General features: G+C 42.0%; 1 protein-coding gene across 7 annotated transcripts in view; it reads right to left on the reverse strand.

The window, feature by feature from the left end:
• Positions 1–23,514, reverse strand: part of DCLK1 (doublecortin like kinase 1) — a 318,108-nt gene that overhangs the window by 61,622 nt on the left and 232,972 nt on the right. For 2 of the 7 annotated variants that reach the window (XM_059042295.2, XM_067016791.1), the window contains exons 6-7: positions 15,767–15,861; positions 720–807 (exon numbers count right to left, since the gene is read on the reverse strand). In XM_059042295.2, the coding sequence (XP_058898278.1) occupies positions 720–807; positions 15,767–15,861 (183 nt within the window). Of the gene's footprint in view, positions 1–719; positions 808–9,370; positions 11,816–15,766; positions 15,862–16,790; positions 17,056–23,514 lie in introns of those variants that run through there. The other 5 variants (XM_059042296.2, XM_067016792.1, XM_067016793.1 and 2 more) reach the window with 4 other exon arrangements.

A 23,514-nucleotide genomic window follows, 5' to 3' on the forward strand; every position in this document is an offset into this window, starting at 1 on the left:
GTAACAGTGGCTTGATCGTATCAGTTTGATACTTCAGTTTCTAAATACTTTCTCATAATTGATTTGAGCCTGATAATAACCCTCAGGGAGGAAACAGGCATATATTACAATCTCCATTTCATAGAGGAAGAACTTGAAATGTGGAGAGCAGAAGAGGCTTATCTAAAACGATCCGGGAGTTAGCAAAGGAGTCTATTCTGGAATCCACGTCATTCACCACTTTCTGAAGTGAATTCGCTTAAGGTCCAAAGAATATTTTTGCAATTGCCATCAATTCATCCTTTCTGTAAAGCCAGATTTTCACATTTTGACTTCACTGAAGTTAAGAGCACCTCTCCAGGGCTATCCCCGTCAAGCAAAAGAGTAAAGGCGTCTTTCTTGTTCCAAAAGTGAACAGAATTTGGAACAACAAAGGTGACAGCTACCCCCTTTTATTTGCAAAGTGGGAAACAGCTGGCCTTGTTAGGTGGCTTACACCTTCAGAGGGTGGGAACCGTCTCCGCGTTAGGCTAACTCCCTCTTCCTGGCCCCAGAGGGTAGATACGGCCCCTGGTGGGAGCCACGTGCAATCCTACCCCCTTGCCGTGAGCCTCTGAAGCTGCTTCGGGCTCATCCTGCTGGAGGAGTGACAGTTTCCTGGTGGGGGGAGATTTAGCCGGCCCGCCCTCTGCCCGAGGACAAGCTGAACCCTCTCCTCAGACACCAAGCCCAAAGCTCACCACCTTCTCCAGGCCCGTCGTTCTCATCCATCGAGCTGCAGACTTTGGTGGATGCGAGTGAAGTGGAGGAGCCGCCATGCTGAGCGCTCTGGGGGGAAACAGAAACAGAGGATAAAAATCCTCGGTCCCACAACCCGAGTCTCCAGGGGCTGTGCCCAGCCCAGAATCTCGGGAGGTAACTGTACCCACCACCAGGGAGAAGCTGGTCTTAACGCTCGGAAAGGGAGGTTCTTAGACTATTCAGTTAGGACTACCTCTCCCCCGACCCTGTTCCCCAGCAAGAGATGGCGTTAACCGAGCCCGGCTCATCACCGTCCATTTGGATGTTCCGTGACTTTTTCTCTCTTTCTCTCAAAATTAGCATCCTTTGTGCTCCCTGTTTAGGTTTGGCAGATTTGAGGTATCTCACCCCGCTCTTCCACACTCTTATCTGCAAACAGGCTTCAGATAAGGGGTCATTCTGATCTCTCTCTCTCTTTTTTTTTTTTTTTCCCTATTCTTACCATAGAAAAAATTTTCCTTCAGTTTGTTTTTTTACGGAATATCCTTTAAAAAATATTCAGCTTTGCCACACCCTTGGAGAAAGGTCAAAGAGTGGGTTTCTTAATTCCACTTTGAGACAAAGGCATAAGCGCTAAGCAAGTTATTGATACATTAAATGTTACACAGCAAGAAACATTTACTTATTATTACTTTTATTCCTGAGGCGAAGATAGAACTGAAAGCCTAAGCCTGTGATTCCTTTGTAAATTTTGGGTGTATTTGGACCCAAGACCCATGAGAGCAAACAGGGTAACAACTATATGACAAAGCTCAGAGGATGAAACAATAGCAAATTTTTAATACTGTGATCAGCCACGAGGCAGTACTTCAACAATGAAATCTTCCCATTCCTCTATCTATTCCCTGAGAAAACAATTTGCACATTTCAATGCTATTTCTAAATAGTGAACACAGCTTGTCCTAAAAGAGCCTCCTTCTGTTTCCCTGGGTTTATCCACTTGGTTGGCCCGATGGGCGCCTGGAGGCGGTGAGGGGCGGCATTGGCTCACGGGGCCGGCTGTCTGTGGAGCAGAGAGAAGGGAGAGAGCATCTGTAGTTGAATTAATAATGAAGCGGTGGCGAGAAGCAAAGTTGACCCACTTCTGCTCTGCTTACCTGTCTCCCTTCAACCTCCTCCCCATTCCATCCGGCCTTAACTGTGCACAAAGTAAGTAGGAAGAGAAGTTTTACGTACTGACATCACGCCCACCAGTATCAGGACATTCAAAGATTTTAGTTTTCACCCAAAGGATGAATATAATCGGGCAAACGCTACTTCAGTCACTGCAGTGCCATCTTAGTCAACTGCCATAGCACCTTCTCCTGGGTGCGCTAAGATGACCACGTTCCATGGGACGAGTTCATCAAAGCTGACAGGTGACACGATGGGAATAAAAGTTAAATTCATGGCATTTGATGCATCTGCTTCCTCACAGGACTTTCTAGAAGTTTTGTGGTTACTCTAGTACACCACATGCCTGAAGGTCACCTAGTCTGTGGGTGTGCCTTTGATTCTCCAGTATTGTAATAATCCCCCAATCCATCAGCCTGGTGACTTGAGCTGTTTCCATCCTCTCTCGTTCAAACTCCCTTTGCGACCAGAAGCATGCATTTGTCCTGTGGCAGGCCAGAAAGGATTCAGATGGCGACCCTGAAACAGAGATTTTCTTGCTGGGACACTAACTGCGTTGTCATAATCAACTCTGTCGAAGGCACTATAAATAAACGTATGAGCCTCTAAGTGTGCTCTGCTGACTTCTGCGGATGTTTGTTTGTGAAAACCTGATATTTATAATATTGGAATACATGGCTGAGACGAGGCAGATTTATGATGTCGAGGTCTGGAGAAGAGAAACATTAACGCCACCGCATTTGAGGGGAAGGTGTGTGTTTTCCAGAACAGGGAGATCTTTTATCCCTTGTGTCATTGCTTGTGCTGTAGACAAACAGTGTTCCAAGCAGAAAAGCAGTAAGGAAACGTGTAAAATGTAGACTTTCTCTTCTGGGCCTTCCGATCCTTGAATTTCTTCCAGCAGCATCACAAATGGTGTTTAATAATGCAGACACACTGTGGTTTGGGATGGCAGGTGCTGTCCTGTCATATGGCGTTTTAGATTTTAGAATACGAAGACACATTCTTTCAGAATCAAGCATTCAAATTAATAGACTAGTAGCATATTTCCTAGCAAAGATGTCCTCGACTTATGGACTCAATTCCAAAATCTTTTTCTTTTAATAAGAACATCAGATACTCAATACAGAATTCTGACCCAAATAATATGAAAACATCTTTTAAACTGTAACGTTTAATATACTTGCTGGATATTATTCACTAAACTGCCTTATCAACGAATGAATTGCATTTTCAATAGTGCCACCAAATGTCTGATGCCCTGAAAGCTGGCCATAGTTCCAGCTGTGTTTTTCTCTGCCTTATGAACAGAAAACCCCTAAAGTTTTTTAGGCTCTGGTTAAAAAAAAAAAAAAAAAAAAAAAAAAAGGAGGGTTAACACAAGTCTGCTTATGTTTAAAATTGCTTATTTTCAACTTTAGGTTTGAAAACATACTCCAAGTCATTTCAAATTTCATACTGTCTGAAGGTAACAAACAATTGTAAGAGAAAAACATTTAATTACAAACACGGTACTCTGAAAATGGAAAGTTCTCATTTTATTTACTATGCTCAAATAGCGTAAAATAAATGTATTAAATTTCTAACGGTGTTATCTCTTCTTTTCCCCAAAGAAGTAAGATAGTTAACATTATACACTTTTCCAAGACAATGACCATTCATGGATTCAACGAATTTCAGGGACTGAAATGGACCTTAAATATTACCTGTTCTACCCGACTTCCACTGAGAGACCAAATGCCCCTACAAAAATCCCAGGCATGTGGTCAAATGGCCTCTGTCCAAACACCTCCAATACTGAACACATGACTTCCTAAGGCAGCCCCCTAATTGTTAATGAGGCAAAGAAAGTTCTTCCCTAAGTTATGTTCAAATGATGCCCCTCTACATTTCCTATTTGTTCTTCTTAGCTCTCACCTCTGGAGCCACCCAGTCCGGTGCACTTCCCAATAGGACAATGTTTCCGATATTTGGAAAGCGATACTTGGCCCCTTCCGTGTCTTCTCTTTTTCAGTTTCAATAATCCCAGTTTTCTGGGTTGTCAGTCATCAGACAGGGCCCCATGACCCCTTGACCCTCCACTTGTCGATTTCTCTGATTAATGCTGGTGCTCAAAACAAATGCAATATTCTAGGTGCGCCCTGACCAGCACAGAGAGAGAAGGGTAGAGCTTTCTTCCTTGTGAATAGACTATTAGTGCACTTTAAGATCGTATTGGCTTAACAGTAACAACATTAACTTTTAAGCCTGCACTGAGCTCACAGTGTGTTAGATATTCTGTATTTGAGAGGCTGGTGTTTTGGATCGAGTCTAAGACTTCTCATTTACTCATGTTAATGTCATATTTATTACATTCATATCCCTCCGGCCCGTTATTTTTGGATTCTGATTTCACTTAACATTTTTGCTGTCTCTCCCAGTTGAAGTCATTCAGTAATCACCACAGCCCTTTGAGTACCCTGGTACTACTCCTAAATATACTACCTTAGACAGTGTGGGAACAGTTTGGTTATTGCCCGTTAAGTCTGATTGAAGGATTTTGAAAATACTAAGGGGAAAATGTGTTGGTTCTTGTTCTTTAGAATTAACCCAATGAGATCAATCAGCCTTTATCTATGACCTACAGAAGCTAAAAGGCCCACTTAGATTTTTGCATGCTTATAAATGAAATCAATTTACTTATTTGGTTTTTCGGAGAAGATAAACCATTTTATAGGATACATGATGATAAGATTTTGTGTTTCCTTCAGTCAGTATGCGAATTCTAAGGCATATGGGTGTACAGTGCAAAACATAGTTATTTTCGAATTTAATGCAATTAGCTGCTCTAAGAGATATTCTGACATTTGAAATGTCATCGCTTCCAGGCAGCTTCAATGGGAACCAGGTGGACAGGGTGCTGGCACCTGGATGCTTTTATGGCACACCTTCATAAAAGCACTGGCCTAAGTAAGAACACATCCTAAGTGTAGCTATTTAGCTTTGGATCATGTAACACATGGAGAACATATCACACTTTTTTGAAGTAAGTGAGAAAGCTGACATAACAGTTCTAACCACATTTTACCAAGATGTATCTGATGACTATGTAGTGAAAAACAGTTCCTTTCAAACATAAACGGTAAGAGTTCCTCCTGCCATTTGTATTAATGGCACTCAGCTGGGGTCCACACGCAATAATGACTACAAAAATATCCAACGGACCCAACTGATGTAATCAAGGTAGAAAAATCTCACCAGATAACTTTAGTTTTGTCTAGATAATTACATTGTTTCCACTTCACATTCTGTCTTGGCATGCAGTTATTACTTTGTTAACATTTTTTTTTTGGGGGGGGGGTTGGAATGGCAGTAAAAGAAGTTAGAAAATCAACTGGATCAATTTTATAAAGGAAACACAGCCAACAAATATTTAACAAACTCAAATAATTGTCTTGGTGATCCTGACTTGAGGCCTATAGAATGTCTAAAGATGATCTCATATAACAAAATTAAATCATAACCTTTGTGTAGAGAGCTTGAAATCCAAGGGACTCTGTGTATATAGAAAAAACATATATTCATTTACTTTCCAAGTGGGTAGAGAACAGTAAGTTGATGCCATCAATCTACAATAACTAATAAGTCTCCAATACTTGAAACAAGGCACAAAAGTAATTCCTTTTTCCAAATTCCCTTGTCTGCATTCTCCATAGTATGCATAATCTAAAGTTTACAGCATAGCAAACACGTGCATAACTCAGAACGAATACTGAAACGCGCAGAAAGTTATAAACATTTGGTCAAAGTTTTAAAAGGACTGTAGAACTGTCGTTCATAAAATAGGTTTACTTAGAGGAGGAGAAAATGAAAACGGGAATGCTGGCATTAAACCTGTGTTAGTGAAACCACGGAGCCAAGATATCAAAAATAAACACGATTCGTGGCGACTCTGCTGTACGGGGCGCTCTGCTTCGCTGCTGCCGTCTAGTCCCTATGCTCACTTCAAGCCAGGATCTGTACATTTAGAATCTCAACCGTTTGTCTTGGGGGGCACCAGGTCTCCTCTTAGGAGTTCCTCGCTGTGAAACCATAGTTTGGAAGGGGAATCTCCTCTCAGTAAAATAATTCCCTCCATGATTTACTCCTCAATTTGGATTCCCAGCACTACTCTTTCAGGCACCTGCTCCATTTCACTTTGAAGTCTATTATATTCAGAAAGTAGAAGCACAATTTGGAATTTTATAAATCTGTAAACATCCCTTCCAGCTGTACCATTATTGCTTTACGTACTGACTATATTTAGGTTATCATGGAAATAACAAGAGAACCAATTAAAGCAAACTATAATTTTAAGGTTAAGATGAACCTAGTAAAAATGTTAGATTTAAAAAACGAGAATTTTAGACTTCTACAATAATTTTAATGTAAAAATTTTTTTTCTAACTAGGCCAGTAGAATTTTCTATTCTCCCTTATATACCATATTGAGAATGAAACAGATTATGGATTTTTGTTCTATATTAAAGTTGGGTAATCAAGTTTGTTACTATAGTTATTTTATGATATATTTATTTATTTAGCGCTTTTAAAATACCTTTCATACACACACACGCACCTATATACACATGCACGTTTTTTTCCCCCTGCAAATTAGATGACCTTGGGAAAAATGCCTTCATGCCCAGGAGGAAGTCACTATGGTTAAAATTTCTTTTTTTCAACCAGTTGCCATTGTTTGACATAGTCACCATTAATGCAACCCTGAGAGGAAAGTGTATTAGTGATTTTAATATAACCAACTAAAACAGGATTCTTCATCAAATAGTCTTATTTCATTGTTACTGTCAGTATTTTATACTTTGGATGTCATGCGATGTCATTCTGCAGTATCTCAGGTATCATCTGCTGATGCTAATTACATCATAAAACACCATAAATATGATTATGAATGTAACCCTTACCCCACAAAGTCATTTCGATTTCAACGTCTACTTATCAAGTTTTCTGAAAGAAACTCACTGAACAACATAGGTGGTTTTTCCTGTTTATTATAGTTATTTTTAAGGTGGTAAGTGTCACAACATTAACTTTGAGGGGAGTAACATGGTCCGGCGTGAAACACAAGGTACAACATTTTACAGTGAAGCCACAGTACAAAGTGATGGAACTTTCAAAATTGGGCAGGTCAATGAAACATTTCATCATTTCACTCTGTAAAACTCTGCTGATGGCCTCAACTGATGGATTTTTAAAACATGTTGCTGTTTAAAACATTTTAACACCAAATGCTTTTTTTTTAAGAAAATACACATCTGAGCAACTCAAACTGTAAGCAGGAAGTATGTCGACCTCTCTACAAAAAGTTAATCCAAATTTACAACATTCATAGTGTATTTCGAAGTAAAATGTCCTTAGAACAAATAAACCCAACTCCTTGCTTGTTGATGAATATACACTCCAAGAAACACGTCACAAGAAAATTAACTGTCATAGTTCTTTGCCTATGACCTTTCAGATACCTACTACCCTGGCTTCAAAACCATTTTGTGGCCATATATAAAACAAACACCCATGTATTACATGCATCATTTATACTATCTTGGAATTTATCCATCGTCTTTACTAAAATGAACCACATTTTAAAGACACTATATATCATGCATCCTGAAAAATGACAGCTAGGGCCTCAGATTTCCTATCTTTTCCACATGCATTACAGGCACAAAGTTACAAATATTTTTCAGCTGAAAGTATAGCAAACTGCATCAGGCAATTGGTATTTCGAATTCAATATATCTCTAATTTTCACACTATAATTCTGTGGGATATCGTTGTCACTGCCATGCACAGTTAGAGATGCTCGCCAGGCTAATGGAAATGCGCATAAACAGGAAACATATGTATATATAGTATTGGGTTGGCCAAAAAGTTCATTCCCAATATATTCATTCAATTAACATTTTCAGGAGTGTGTACTATTTGTTACACACGCATACACAAAGTATAGTAGGGTTACTACTGAAAATACATCGATACGTTAGAATCGTGTTTTGAAAGAACATACAAAACTGCCTTACAGGTTATCTGGCTTTGCAGTTCAATTAAGAACAAACACAGTTTGGATTCCCTTCGATTTATGTTTCCATATAATTACTCACCTACTCACAACCCTATAAATCAATACTTCCTTTTTTTAGTGAATACTGACTGACAATCACCACATGTCATACACATCAGAGAAACATCAGTGATAGTATATAATCATTTTAATAATAGAATATCAGGACATAACAATATAAGCATTAATGTATGCTTATATTTAATAGTTAACACAATATTGGATTTATCTGAATTTGAAATTTTTGTTTAACTGGATTCAAAATTCTTTAAAATAAATCAGTACATCTGCCTATTATTTCGAACCATCTTGCCATACTAGTTTAGCAAACTACTTTTTTTTTTTTTGCAAACTACTTTTGAAGTTAAATATGCCTCAATTAATATGTCCTGGGTAATGATTCATGACATGTAAGGCTTTACATACAATTCCACAAGAGCCAGTAACTTATAAGGCTGTGTCACAAATACCATACTCCACTATTTACGGTCTATAAACATACACAAATACTTAACATAAGCACACCCATATGCACACTGAGCCCTGCAAATTTACGTAAACACCTACACACCTGGGTAGATATATGGCCACATATGAAAAATTTAGTAGTCCAATAGCTAAAATATATGGAATTATATTTTAAGGATATTATTCTATATATTCATTCATTTGTATTAAGAAATGTGGCTTTCAGATTTCATTATTTTTAAATGAAAAAAAAAAAAAAAATCATGTACAGATCTGCAGTGGATGCAACCCAAATACCCCCTGCTGGTTAACACAGGGAACACATGTGGCACGTGAACTCTGGTTCAAAATGTTTTTAGAAGACAGTATTCGATTTTTTTAACATTTAGATGAGCCAATATAAGAACACAGGGACGTGTATAGATGGGTGTGGACCTGCCACATCTCAAAAGTCTATGACAGTACGAAAACACTCGGAACTCCTGCCCCACCCCACGTAATTAAGCAAGACAAAGAAGAAAGAAATCACGTGGCTTTCAGAACCAGTCTTTGGAGTTCACGCTGAAGTTTATACTTGATATATAATTAGGTTTTGCATTTCTAAAATGCTGAAAGCAGGGATATGTTTCATTGTATCAGTGAAAATGTAAGTGCCAATGATCAAATTTTTCCTGCAGTGCAATGTCTTCACAGCACATTTAAGGTCTACCGTAAGGACAGAAATGCATTGCTTTTGCTGGGGGTCTCTTCTGCTCAGTAGAACAATTTAAAAATTCAGTGTCTAATTTTTTTTTTTAAAGATTCTATAAGTAAGTAAATCTTAAGTGCCTATAAATCATCAATTCAGTTCCACCAATAAACTGAAAACTTCTGGTTTGTTGGTAAGGATTTTTTTTTTTTTTAAATTTTTGCTTTAGTATAATGGAATTATGCTCTGCACAGGAAGAGATCTCAAAGTCTATAAATGGTGTGCTGTTTCAATCTCTGAGGGATTTTAGTTTCAAAAGTAAATGATATATATTGCCCCTGAACAGTCGTTTAATAAAAGTCATATGTTCAAAAGATTGAATGCTGTGGAATAGCATTTCCCTCGGAACTGCCTGAATGGAAAGTTGGCCATGATATCTATCGGCAATTAGTACAAGTCCAGTTTCTTTTTGCCATGTCTAAACAAAGCCCTGGGCTTCATATCAATTGGCAATATCTGCCACTTATCCAGAACAAATAGCGTTTATTGGACCTTTCGAAGCGGTAGTTGTCCATAAGATTGACAGTTCAGGGAAGTTAAAATTATTGGAATTTATTTTTTGTTCTGGACCATCTGACCCCACCAGATTTAGGTTAACTGTTCCACTGCTTTCTCTGCATTTTTGACAGTTCAGTCAAATACATACTAATCTTTTATGGACTCAACTGTATTAAGTAATGCATCTTACAAAGACATAACTAGAACAGACACCAGCATAGGCAACCTCACAGATGTTTACTGTTTCAGCTAAAACAAAGCAGCCTTTTGATCTCAGCAGGAGTCTCTGTTCATTTCTATTGGAAACAGTTTTAAAATCTGAAGTCTGGAACAGGTATTATGAACTGTTCTTTCAAGATGGAATGGTTCAGTTTGCAGTTCTCAAATAACCTGCCAGAGAAGTGTCTTTCTCTGCAACAGACAGGATAATGAGGTACTAATTTTTATAAGGCTAAGTTTTCAAATGCTGTTAGGTTGCCTGTACTGTTTTTTTTCTTCTCCTTCTTATGGTTGGAATAATATTTTATTCACTTGGAAAGTGAGATAGTAACATATGTAACTATAAACCAGATGGTAAAATTTGATAGTTGAGCAATTTATCAAGGAGATAAATGGATAACATTTAAAACAGTATGTGACAACTGAAATTCTCTCCATTTTGAATCAAACATTTTGTTTTTAAATTCAATCTTCAAGTAAAATTTGAAAAAAGAACCCCAAGTAAAACCCTCCAAGTGGCATCATACATTTTTAATTTATCACCTACTGAGATATGTCAAGCCTGTAAAATATCAAAACCATGCTACACAAGTCTTAAATTGTTAGTGTTTGAACTAGTAAAACTAAATGATCACTAGGGTATGGCTTAAATACAATAGACCATACACATTAAATTAGTTCTTAACATTCAGATTAAAAATAATTGTTTATGTTTAAGCAAAGCTGACTATAATTTTTAAACAGAGGACTAGGAAAGCAGAATTAGTAGGTTAATGTTTAACAATAGGTTATAATCATAGACTAACATAGTTTAACACAAAGGAGTTTTGCATATGAAAATTTCCAAAATACCAGTAAGATCCAGGATTTATCAGAGTAGAGATTTGGATATTTGGGACCTGATTTATGTAGGTACCATTTAAGAGAATTTTGCTTTTCAAATTGTTTTTTTGGAATAAGTCCAGACACAATTTTTTAGGTCTGTATGTTTTTTAAAAAAGCTTCCTAGCTTCAGCATTTACATATTTGAAAAATTATATGTATGGTTGGAGGGAGGAATTATATAATTTATAGCAATGCCATTGAACAAATTCTTCATGTTTAAGCTATACTTATGCTGTTTTCAATGAAAGATAAGTTCAAAGAGTAAAATTTACTTTTTACAACAAAAATAAGGAAAGTTCCTATGCTTACCAAAAGAGTCTCCATGAGATATGTCTTTGACGTGGGTGTTTTTCCTCACCTATACTAACCTACAAAATGACAAGTAGCTCTGAATATTGTCTAGGAAGAAGAAGATCCCTACCTGAATATTTTGATTATTTTGCAATAAAAGTACTTTAAAGGCAGCAATGTAAAGTTTAAGAAGACTATAACTTTACAAAAAAATGTCTGCTAGTGGCATTTTAATCTGCTCAGCCAGAAAATCTGTACAGAATTGTACAGAAAATTTGTATCTATATGTTTACTTATGATCAAAATGAAAACCCCATCTACAGAAATTATGACTGTCTCGCTACACCATCAGCATGTTCTGAGACTAAGATTGAGCCCATAAATGAAATCCATCTACAGCCAGGCCTGGCACAAAAACCTCACCAACTGAGCCAGCTTGTGTCCAAGCTCCCTCAGTCAAATCAACGTAGGAGATATAAAAAAAAATCTCTTTCAAGGATTAATATAAAATGCCTGGATATTTCCTTTGATATGATTTAGGCTTCATAATTTCAAGGTATGCAAAACTCTTTTGTGTATTTTGCTGTTAGACTTTCGCTTAGGAAACGTGAAACCTTCACCCAACCACAAACCATATACACCGCTCCATTTTCTCTTTTACACTGAGTCTCCTACTGAATCCAAATCATCCGAAGAGAGGGGGCGATACAGGTCCTGTAAGATGAAGGGCAGTATAGATTTGTTTACTTGGCTTTCTTAGGTGCCCTGTGGCTCTCTTAGGCGTGGAACAACACTGAATGGGCATCCTTGGTTTCTGATGTCATTGAACCCTTTAGAGTCACCAAATTTGGATAAGAGGAAAGATCATGAAACCATCTAAATAGATGAAAAGGGTGCTTATTCTGCCCTGTTGGCTTGATCTGCTCATGAGCTTTTGCCTTCCTTTGTGTCCAGTGAGGTTCTACAGCCCCTGAGGTCTGTCAATACCAACTCTGCTACTATGTATCTAGGCAATTCTTCCTTGAACATTTCCTTCCCAATTCTGGGTAGAAGAGGAACGTGCTTTACCTCAGGCAATAATTTATTAGGAGCCCCAGCTGGCATTCAGCAAATTCTGGTCCCAGAGCAGCAACTCAGGGGTTGCGTTTGCACCCTGCGTACACCCAACAAACATTGCCTTTTCAAAATGGTATGTTGGGAAGACAGAAAGGATGTGAACTTGACCTCCCTGCTCCCTTCCCGGTGTTTTTCCTGGTTCCCCAACCGCCAGCTCACCCATCCCCTTCCCTCTTCTTCGCTCCAACCTTTTCTGCTGTGAGATCCCTGTTGGTCACCAGGCAACCAGCTCAGATCTGCAGAGAGTGTCTAGAATCCTGGCTTCTTTTCTGTTTTGAACCACCCACTCTTCACATCATCTGACTGATCAGATAATCTACAGAAGTCAGCCGTGTGGGAGTATCACGGGGGGGGGGGGGGCTTCATTCGACCCGCACAACGCAACACTTTTCTTCCTGATGTATTAAGAAATGGGACCCCAGAAAGTTCATGGATGGGAAAAGATCCTCCCGGATCTGCATCTGTGACCAAACGCTTCTAGACAGCAATTTAAATAACAGTGTTTTGGCAAAATAGGGCGGTTGCTTGGTACATTGCCATCAGCACTTTCGAGAAGAAAAATATCTGGCATGCAGACTCCTATTGTATAGGGCTATTCTAAAATACCAAAAGAGGTAACAAAAATATAATATTAGGGGAAGGAAAAAAGCTGATTAAACGATCATAATTAACATAAATAAAAATATAGATTTTCTTGTTTGTGAAGAAGCAGTCAAATGTCTCAATATTCCTTAAAAAAAAAAAAAAAAAAAAAGCAGCTGATATTCCTGTGTTTCAAAATGAGGTAGGAAGTGTGAGTGCTGCAGGGAGAGGCAGCCCCCTCATTTTCCTGGCCATGTTGCTAGGCAACACAGAAAGAAAAAGAGAAGTAGCTACTGTTTTCCAATTTGCAATAAAAAGAGTTAATTTATTCTTTTAAGTGTCTTCTTTTAGCACTTGCCATCTTTCACTTATTTCAGTATTTCCTGCATAGGAGTATAGCCATTTGAGAAGAATATTAACCAAATTTGAAACAGGATCAGTTTTTAGGGATATTCTAGGCTCATTTTAACTGGGAGGGATTATTTGATGCAGTTGCCTCCACACCAAGATGAAAGCTCCTCTCACTAAAGCAGCTGGGAATGTTTCTACTCATTGACATGGTACATGGATGGAGGATGTTCATTTACGGCCTCAATTCAAAAGCCTGGAAACTGAACCATCGCTAAACTATCTGGTGCTCTGCTCACAACATGCGTTTAATAAATGTTTTCAGATGATGATAAACCTTTTGTCTCCTTAAAACAAACGAGATTGTTTTTCCTTGTCAAGTACGGAGCTTGCACTGGTAGTTTCAACGACAAAATGAAGAATCTACAAGAGAACCATCCCTGATCATCATTTCCCAAGGGCGGACAGTGTTAATTACATAAGCCATTGGCCACACAGCTGCCAGGAGCTGGATGGAAATCTTCTGCCTCGGTTGGACGAAGTCGTAGTGAAGCAGGGAATGCAGAGGGCAGAAGCAGCCAATTCTAGCCTCATTCTGCCAACAAGGGGACAGTTGAGCCAAGCACTTTACATTCCCCCCAAGATGGAAGTCTCCACCATGAGCCAGCAGGAGGGAAGCTCAGATCCGTAGCAGGGAGTCTCACTCATTCTAATCTAATCTCAACAACGAAGCATGAGCTAAATCCTGAATCTAATTTAATTAGCCCAAAGGATGAAGAGGGATTTCTATGCCAGGTGTAGTCTCCAAAGTACACACCTCAAAAGAGAGACTGTTCTATGTAAGAGGGCCCTATCTGTCCTTTTTCTTTTTCTTTTTTTTAAAGTCTTTATTGAATTTGTTACAATATCGCCTCTTTTATGTTTTGGTTTTTTGGCCACACGGGGCATGTGGGACCTTAATTCCCCAACCAGGGATCGAACCCATACCCCCTGCGTTGGAAAGCAAAGTCTTAACCACTGGACCACCAGGGAAGTCCCAGTCTGCCCTATTTCTAATGGCCGCCTCTACAGATGGCGGCCTCACTGGGTAACATTTATACGAAAAGCATCACTCAGTCCACTAGCCCTTCCCCCACTCATCCACAGACAGTTACGAGATTAAATGAACTTGGCCCGTTCTTCTAGTAGTTCACTAATGATTCCTGTACTTTAAAATGCCAGATTAGACGGTGACCATGAAGAAACCATAGTGAAAACACTCAGCTGGAACTGGAGTCTCATTACTGGGTTTTCTATCTGGAAAGAGCCCTTTATTTTGTTTTGTTTTGTTTTGACTGAAGCCAGGAGAGGATACCAGACTTATCAAAGACAACACAGGCATTTAGTGGAGGAGCTGGTGCCCAGCTCCAGGCCTCATCCAGTAACCAAAACCGGCTGGACCTGATGCCAGGCGGTTCAGTGGGGCGGGACAGCACGACCTGCTAAGTGGCTGGCCAGGCTCCAAAGGGGACCGGGGGGCTGCCTCATTCAGCCCCCCACCCCTGTAGAGGGTGTGTGGACACAAACTCGGCAGGAGGCTGGCCAAGAGGAGCTTCCCCTCTTGGAGGCAGTTTAAGTGTGTGGAACATAAAGTCTCGTTTTAAAGCACACAGTACAAGAAATGAAATTCATGAACCCAATCTCTGAGTTCAAAAGCTGCCAAAGAGCCCGAGCTTCCTACAGTGTTCAGGGAGCAGCATCCTGAAACCTCCTAGAGCTCACCTCCCTCCGCACCTTGCCTGGGAGATCAGGACAATGAAAGGCCTCCTGTTGCCTCCACTGTACCATGCCCGCCCCCACCTCCCGTCCCACTCCTTTGCTTCTTGCCTTGGTCTTACTGGAAAAGACAAACCGCAGAGGTTGTGAGGGGTTCCAAACAGCAGTTCTTCCATCCTGAAAGAAAAGCTAATCCCACCCCCTTCCTTAGCATAGAGAAAACGAACACTGTTTCCGGTAACTTTTTTGACTTTGGTCTCCAAGCTCAGTCAACTTCTCCATTGTTACACAAGAAGCTCAAAGGTAAATGCAGGTCATGATGAAAGAGAAGGTGCTCGTGCGGGTCTCATTCACAAAAAACAAAGGTCGCATGCAACCATCTCTGCAGCACAAACCCTCAGGGGCTCTGGGCCACCATCCTTTGCCCTTAAGCGACTCCCACCAGGGCCCGCCCACCTCCAATCCAGGCACGTTTCCTTTTCCTTCTTAAGGAAGGCTGGTGACCAGTGATGACGTCTCTAATGAAACTCATTTCAGCTAAGGAAGCTTACAATCCAGCGCCATTAACGTCTTTGCGCACTCGAGACAAAAAGAGTGGGGCATTTCAAAGCGAAGCAGCCAACTGTCTATTCTTCCTGGAATTAAGATCAGGACAAGTTTACAGGGACATTTAAAGCCCCGAGTCCTAGCTAAGAGAAACCACAGCCATGGTAAGTGACCCAAGGTCGGTCACCTCCTGCCCTCGCCTGGTTCTTCCTTAGAGACAAGCAGCGCTATCCTACGAGAGGGCTATTTGCTGGCACCTGTGCCATCCGCACCGAGACATGGACAGGTCTTAAACAAGGAGCTTGCTCATTTCCTTACCCTCTGCTTCCGCAGGCTTCCAGGGCTGGTGGGTGATGGGCTTGGAGACTTGCCCGAGCGTGGAGTAGAGAGCTGACTACCAGGGGTTCCATTAACTAGAAGCACAGAGAATCACAGAGAGAAAAAGGGGCTTATTAAAGCATTCTCACGACAAATCATCTTCTCAGAGCAACAAACAATTAAAGAGGGACATCTGCTAAAATTCCAGATGCCTTTTTGTCTGTAGTCCTGAAAAACAGCTTCTGGGAGAAACCTTCTTCAGAAATTCACTGCTTTTGTTAATCCAGTGTTGAATATACAGCAGGTTACATTAAAAAGAATAATAATGTACTTTGCACAACTTTCCTGGTGAATTTATGAACGATGCTCTTAACTGTGCCCACGGAGATTTTAGGCCCGCGGTTCCGAGACATTTTCCGTGGGCTTCAGGCTTCCTTCTTTAGTGTAGCTTCCCAGTACAACCCAGTGAGAGTAAATATCAGCACAGCTCACAAGTGATAGTCCCAGTGACTTGTGAAAACAGATCGCTGTCTTTTGAGAGTTAAGAACTCACTTCTAGAAGTTCCCACAGCCACTTGTGCCCTTATACCTCCCCCCCAGCCTAACTCAGAAGGACCGGCCTCCAGCGAGACAGAGTAACTGGCACAGACACTCGGGAACCCCACAGGTAGTCTGTACCGCTGTCGAAAATAAAAGCTGCTTTGTAATAGGTTTACATCAGGAGAATCACCCTGACTCGCACGACTTTTAAACATTATCCCTAGAAGGAATCAAAGCCACAGAACTCATGTCAGCCGTTCTTTTCTCTGAGTAACCGCACCTCTAAGAATTGATAAAACACTTAAAGACATGACTCTGTGAAGATGTATCAGCTCGCCACTATTTTGCCTGTAAAAATGTCAACATGTTTACATGTTTTACATCCACAGCCAACGAAGCAGGATTAGCAATGAGACGCAAATGTCCTCCAGGGAGCAAAATAAACACCTTTCCGTGAGGGAGAGGGATCATGCATTTAACTTACCTTCTATGAGTTCTAACATGGACACAGCCTCAGTGCCTAACCTGACAAGAGCGAGAGGCGAAATCCCTTCTTAGCGCTAAGCCCGGCACCGCAGAGGAGGAGGGAAGCGGCTGGATTAGTTAATGAGGGCTAAGGCTGCTCCCAGAGCAGGCTGAATGAGATGCAGGATTCCTCAGCAGATGCCTTTTCTGCGTAAGGCTGACGTCTTCCTAGCAGCAGTGGGAGGTGCGGGTTCTGTCTTAGGCTACATCAAAGGTGTCAATTCAGCCTCATGCCAACGCGGAACCACTGCGGCCCTCACCCCACCCCTAACTCCCGGAAGCCGAGTCCTTTCAGGGCTTTACACTGAATCATAACGCAGTGCCCTCTGGGGGCAACAAACCCAGTGACTCATCGAAAAGATCAAAATGACAAGAACTCTTCTACAGCCTGGAGACTACCAGGTAACAGGGGTAATAAGTCGACCCTCACAACATTCAGGGGCGAGGTACATGTTTGGTGATTTTTCCACACACAGCGTCTGCACCAAACCTTAGGGGCCATGGGACTGGGAAACTCCTTGTTTTGTCATCTTCTCCAGAGACCTTTACCAAATGTCACAGAACTCACGCTGCACTAATTTGTGTGTTGCCTTTGAGACGTATTTGGTGACTCCATCTAAAACACACACATGCACACACCTATTTTCTTTGGTTTCTGTGGGCAGACTGAAGTAGGAAGCACTGAGAATGCTTTACTTTGCTTGCATTCTATGGTCCTGTCTTTGTTGAACGAGCCTGATGCCTGGGCCTCCTGGCACTGCACTGCCCCACCGGTGCCTCTCATAGGAAGGGCTCTGAAACAGGCAAGGACTAAAGAACCGTGGGCAGAGGCAGAATCCACAACTAATAATGTGTGGGATCCCCTAGGAGCTGACCGGAAAACAGCCTTTGTGAACATAATACTTTCTTTGCCCACTTTCTACATCACTTTATGTCTTTGCATCACTCCCACAGGCTATGCAGATTGGGAGAAAATGAGCAAATGGGAAAGCAAACACAGTACTCACAGTTTTACTTTTGGGACTCTAATCTTACCAAGCCAGTGGAACATAAAGAAAAAGAGAAAGTGCGCTCCCAGGAAAACAGCCGTAGCACTACTCGGCTTAAAAAAAACAAAGCAACAACAAAAAGCTTACGTTTACTAAGTATTCATTACGCGTGCATCTCAGTTTATCGAAGACTTATTTTCTATGGACTAGTTAACGCACTTAAACCTTTTGTATTGATATACTGCGTTGGCCAAAAAGTTCATTTGAGTTTTCCGGAACATCTTACAGGAAAACCCGAACGAACTCTTTAGCCAACCCAATATATACACATATATACACACATATCATCTCATTTAACTCTCAGGATAACTCCGTGAGGCAAGCAGTATTATTTTATAGATGAGGAGGCATAAAGATGATAAGCAACTTGACCAGCGAATACAGGGTGGAGGCCGAAACCTCTGCACTCTTTACCGCCACCTTCCCTACTGCACCGGCCTTCTAACCTGCAGGGAAATCACACAACTCAACTAGTAATCACAGCAGAGTACTCGGAGAGAGGAAGTACTGCATGTTGCTGCTGGAATCCTAGCAACCTCTGGGGTCAAGACCGGCGTACACCCTACAGAGAGGGTAAGAGGTAGTGAAGCCAGATCCTAAGGATAAGCAGGAGTTCGCCAGGGGAAGGAGGGACGGGGCACAGAGAGGGAAGTGTTCCAAGGCAAGAGGACCACCTGTTTCGTGGCTGGGCACGAAGGAGGGAGCACGTATGGTGCTCTGAAGGGACCTCAACAGGTTAGCATAGCAGCCAAGTGGAGTTGGAGGGAAGGACCTTATGGAGGAGGTGGCAGGGGTCACATAACGCGGGGTTTTGAAATTCAAGTTAAGGAGTTTGGGTTTTACCCAAAGCGCAATGAGAAGCCATTGGATGATTTTAAGCTGGAACCCAGGGGATCAGATCTGCATTTTAAAAAGCTCTGAAGAGCTCTTACGCTGTCAGGAACGGTTGAGAGGTGAACAGTAATGGCAGCAGGGCCACCCCATAGCCGAATGTCCAGGTGGGAGAGACGGGGGCACATTTACAAGGTCCTGTGGTCAGAGAGATGGTGTGGCTCCATCTAGGGTAGTGCAGGGGAGGTGGAGGGAAATGGAAACATTCCAGAGAGATTTAAGAGGTAAAAACGATCAGATGTGGTTAATTGAGTAACTGAAGAGGATTAAGGCTAGAGGTGCATTGTATGTACCTTAAGAAAGAAAGAAAGAAAGAGAAAGAGAGACAGAGACAGAGAGAGAGAGAGGGAGGGAGGGAGGGAGGAAACTTGCGTTGTAGGTTGGTGTCATTTTTCCTGTTGGAGATGAGGAAACAGGTTAAGAGAGGTAACTTGCCCAAAGACAAACAGCTCAAAGGCAGCAGAGCTAGGACTGAGTCTCATTCGCATCTTACTCAAAGAACTGCACACTTTTCCCATGAGTGGCCTGTCCTGGCACCTCAGGAAACAGCAAGGACTCTTGCCCCTGTCTGGAGAGCTGAGGATGTGTAGGCTTCTCTCTCACTGGGGCACTCCGACCCACCTCCTTTATTGACAGCCACTAGGCTCACAGCTTCTACTTGCGCTGCCATCTCTCTGGAGAAATGAAGTTCGAGTTCCAAAATGCCACCTACAATCAAACACTTCTGCAACACGATCTGCTTGTAGCCGGGACCGGCTGCGTCCTTAAGGTCAGGGTTCTGGTTCAGACTCTTTCCCTCGGCCGCCTACAAAGCATCCCCTTGGCAACTTCTTAAAATTGTTCTTGACCTCCAGAAAACATCACACACCTTATGGTTGGATCACTGCTGGAATAATTAATTTCATTTCATAAGTGAGTCTGACACATGGACTGAGCTCAGTTGTGTTTTGATCCTGTAATACCAGAAGTCCCTGAGTGCCAGTAAAAAGGGGCTTTGTCACTTATTTAATAGAACTCATTAAAATTCAACTAACAAATGGTATTATTTTACAGAGGCCTGTATTAAATAATTCTTTATTTTGAATGGGAAAAATTCAACTTCATATGGTTGTTTTTATTTTTTTTTTTGTGGTATGCGGGCCTCTCACTGTTGTGGCCTCTCCCGTTGCGGAGCACAGGCTCCGGACGCGCAGGCTCAGCGGCCATAGCCCACGGGCTTAGTTGCTCCGCGGCACGTGGGATCTTCCCGGACCGGGGCACGAACCCGTGTCTCCTGCATCGGCAGGCGGACTCCCAACCACTGCGCCACCAGGGAAGCCCCATATGGTTGTTTTTAAATGGCCAAGCAGGTCTAACAGTTAGTTATCTCAATCGAAGGCACTAACATCTGAATTACTAAAGTACTCATCAGAACCACTGCCTTATATCCAGTTCTGGTTTCCTTTGCTCAGATCTGTCCGGGCACATTTTAAAGCCTGCATCCTTTGCTCTGCTTGTCACCTCCTGAATGAGAAGTGCTAAACTTCAGGCTGGCTTATTCTCATATCCCACGATGATCCATTACATAACCAGCCACCAAAGAGCTGTGGAAGAAATCTGTGGGGCTGACCTCTACCATCTTTAGGCCATGTCCCTCTCAGGGGCACCTACGCCTATCAGGGACACTACAGCTTGAATCTGTCACAGCACATCTCTCCGCATGAAACATCCGACCTCACCTCATCCTTCATCATTTCAGATGGTTGATCCTACTCTACTCACTGGAGCCATGAATTCAGGATTCTGTAATCAACCAGTCAGCACACACAGCGTGAACTTACCATGGGCCTGACCCCGTCTAGGGTTCCCCGTCTCCCGAAACTTACAATTGAATATGAAAGTTACTAAAAAAAATTCTAGAATTGGGAAATACTTGGCTTCCTTGTCAGAATGCGTTGCTTCTTTCAAATGACTCTAAGCTCATGTGTATGTTATGTTAAGCAAACCCTTTGTGAATGTAAAGGGTTTCTTCCCTTTACAGTTTTGTTGGTAACAGGCTCAGACAGCAAGTGAAAACTAAATGTTTAAATGCCTCAAACTGGTCCCAAAGTTAGAACAATCTCTACGCAAGACTATCTCATTACAAGGTGACTAACCTTTTGGACTTGAAAACCGATCTTGCTGTTTCCCTGTCTGCTTTTTTCACTTGAGATGGGTCATTCATTTATGCCACTGCACTTGCAGGCAGGGGAGGAGGGAGAGTGTTTGCATGTCTATGGGTCTAAGTATCCGTCTGTGTGTTCAGGCGCGGTGATTCAGGCATGCTGCCCAGGAGATCTGGCTGCTTGCCCTAGACTTTCCCTCTCTCCCTGATCGTGGAGGAGGCTGTAGATACTCTAAAATATGTTTTCCCAGCCCTTGTCCATTGCCTGCCACATTACTGAGAAGAAAACAAAAAAGAAAAAAAGCAGATGGAGTCAACTGAGGCAAAGAGAAAATAGACAAGCGTCTAATGGGTGGGGGAACTCTTGAGAATAAATGCTTTTTTCCTAATTTTATCTTCATAGGTGCTCACCTCATAGGTGAGATGGAGCCCTAATTTTCTCCATTTGTCTGCATTCTCTTAAACTGAGACAATGGGTCCAATTCAAAGGGAGTCTCTTATCTATTGAGAACAATGGCAAGTGGGGAGGTCAATAGAAAACAGTGGGATGAAGAAAGGAACACGGCTCTATGAATTAATTATTTAATAAATATTTACAAAAAGGCCCTTGAACCTCAGGAGGCCTAAGCAACTTGAAAAGATCCTATTGTTCCTCAATTCACTCATCTGGTCAACATTTACTTAGTAGTGACCATGAACTTGAAGACACTGTAGGATGTGTAAAGAACACATGCCCTCAGAAACCTTAAGGCTCGGGAGGGTAATACAGCAAGTCACCTGTAGCCCAGGAGCCAATCAACCGTCACAGGTCTGGGGAGGTGGGAAAGACCCTCACAGAGGTTGGCGGGGCCAAACTGGTGGTGTGCGCTTTTGACCAGAAGTGACAGAGGAAGGCTTCTAGAAAGTGATAGGAATAAAGGTATGAGGTGGGAAAGTCCAAGGAGCATCTGGTGGAAATTTAAGTTGGTTTATAGGCTGGAGCACAAGTCCAGAGAAGACACGGGAGATACAGCTGGAAAGGAGGACTGTGGCCAAATCAAGACAGTTCTTCGTCTGAGAACAGAGTTCAGACTTTATTTAGCAGACGGTAAGTAACGGCCACAAGTCTGACATCAGTGCGCAGGGCAGATGCAAGGGGCAGAGGACAAAGACGGGGAGGAGGCCAGCCAGCAAGTGGTTTCTGCAGCTGTCAGAACGCGGAGTCCTGGGACAGCAGAGGAAGAGCCACGAAGACTGGTGACCAACGAAACATGGAAGAGGAGGGGGAAGAGGAATCAAAGACGATTTCAGGGTCAAAGGACAGAGATCTCTAATTCAACAATGAAACAGAATCATCTGGAGTCCTCTGGTTTAAAATTACGAAAATGTGTCAGCTGGGATCCCAGAAAAGGCCGTTATTTCGAGGGAATCAGGCACTTAAGGAACCAAGGATCGCGGTGGATGAGGCTCCTGGGACTGATGGGCTCTGGGTACTTTGCCCACACCCTACCGGGTACTGATTGCAGGGCAGCCGCCCCTTGGGGTTTAGCCTGGGAGTCAGCCCCAGGACAGTCCCATAATGATCCCCTGGGCAAACATGCCCCGTGAAATGGACCTTCCACAGGTCACCACGGGTGTCCTTGCTGCCAAATCCTATGACCTAGCTCCAGTTCTCATGACCTCCCTTCAGTTTTCATGCTACTTGCCCTCTTAACATTTCTGGCCTCTTCCTCCATCTCAAAACTTTCTGCCCCTTTGACTTCTGTTACTGCATTCTCATTGTCCCCTTGTCTCTGCTGATGTGCTTTTTTTTTTTTTTGCAAGACAGACGAATGAGTTGTCTGCTTTTCTACATCTTTATTGGAGTATAATTGCTTTACAACGTTGTCTTAGTTTCTGATGTATAACAAACTAAATCAGCTATATGTATACATATATCCCCGTATCCCCTCCTCCCTCTTGCATCTCCCTACCTCCCACCCTCCCCATCCCACCCCTCTAGATGGTTACAAAGCACCGAGCTGATCTCCCTGTGCTATGCAACAGCTTCCCGCTAGCTATCTATTTTACGTTTGGTAGTGTATATATGTCCATGCCACTCTCTCACTTCGTCCCAGCTTACCCTTCTCCTTCCCCCTGTCCTCAAGTACATTCTCTACATCTGCATCTTTATTCCTGTCCTGCCCCTAGGTTCTTCAGAACCTTCTTTTCTCCCTTTTAGATTCCATATATATGTGTTAGCATACGGTATTTGTTTTTCTCTTTCTGACTTACTTCACTCTGTATGACAGACTCCAGGTCCATCCACCTCACTACAAATAACTCAATTTTGTATCTTTTCATGAATGAGTAATATTCCGTTGTATACATGTGTCACATCTTCTTTATCCATTCATCTGTCGATGGACACTTAGGTTGCTTCCATGTCCTGGCTATTGTAAATAGTGCTGCAATGAACACTGTGGTACACGACTCTTTGAATTATGGTTTTCTCACGATATACGCCCCATAGCGGGATTGCTGGGTCATATGGTAGTTCTATTTTTACTTTTTTAAAGACGCTCCATACTGTTCTCCATAGTGGCTGTATCAATTTACATTCCCACCAACAGTGCAAGAGG

Source organism: Kogia breviceps, chromosome 16, assembly GCF_026419965.1.
Source record: "Kogia breviceps isolate mKogBre1 chromosome 16, mKogBre1 haplotype 1, whole genome shotgun sequence".
Taxonomy (NCBI): Eukaryota; Metazoa; Chordata; class Mammalia; order Artiodactyla; family Physeteridae; genus Kogia; species Kogia breviceps.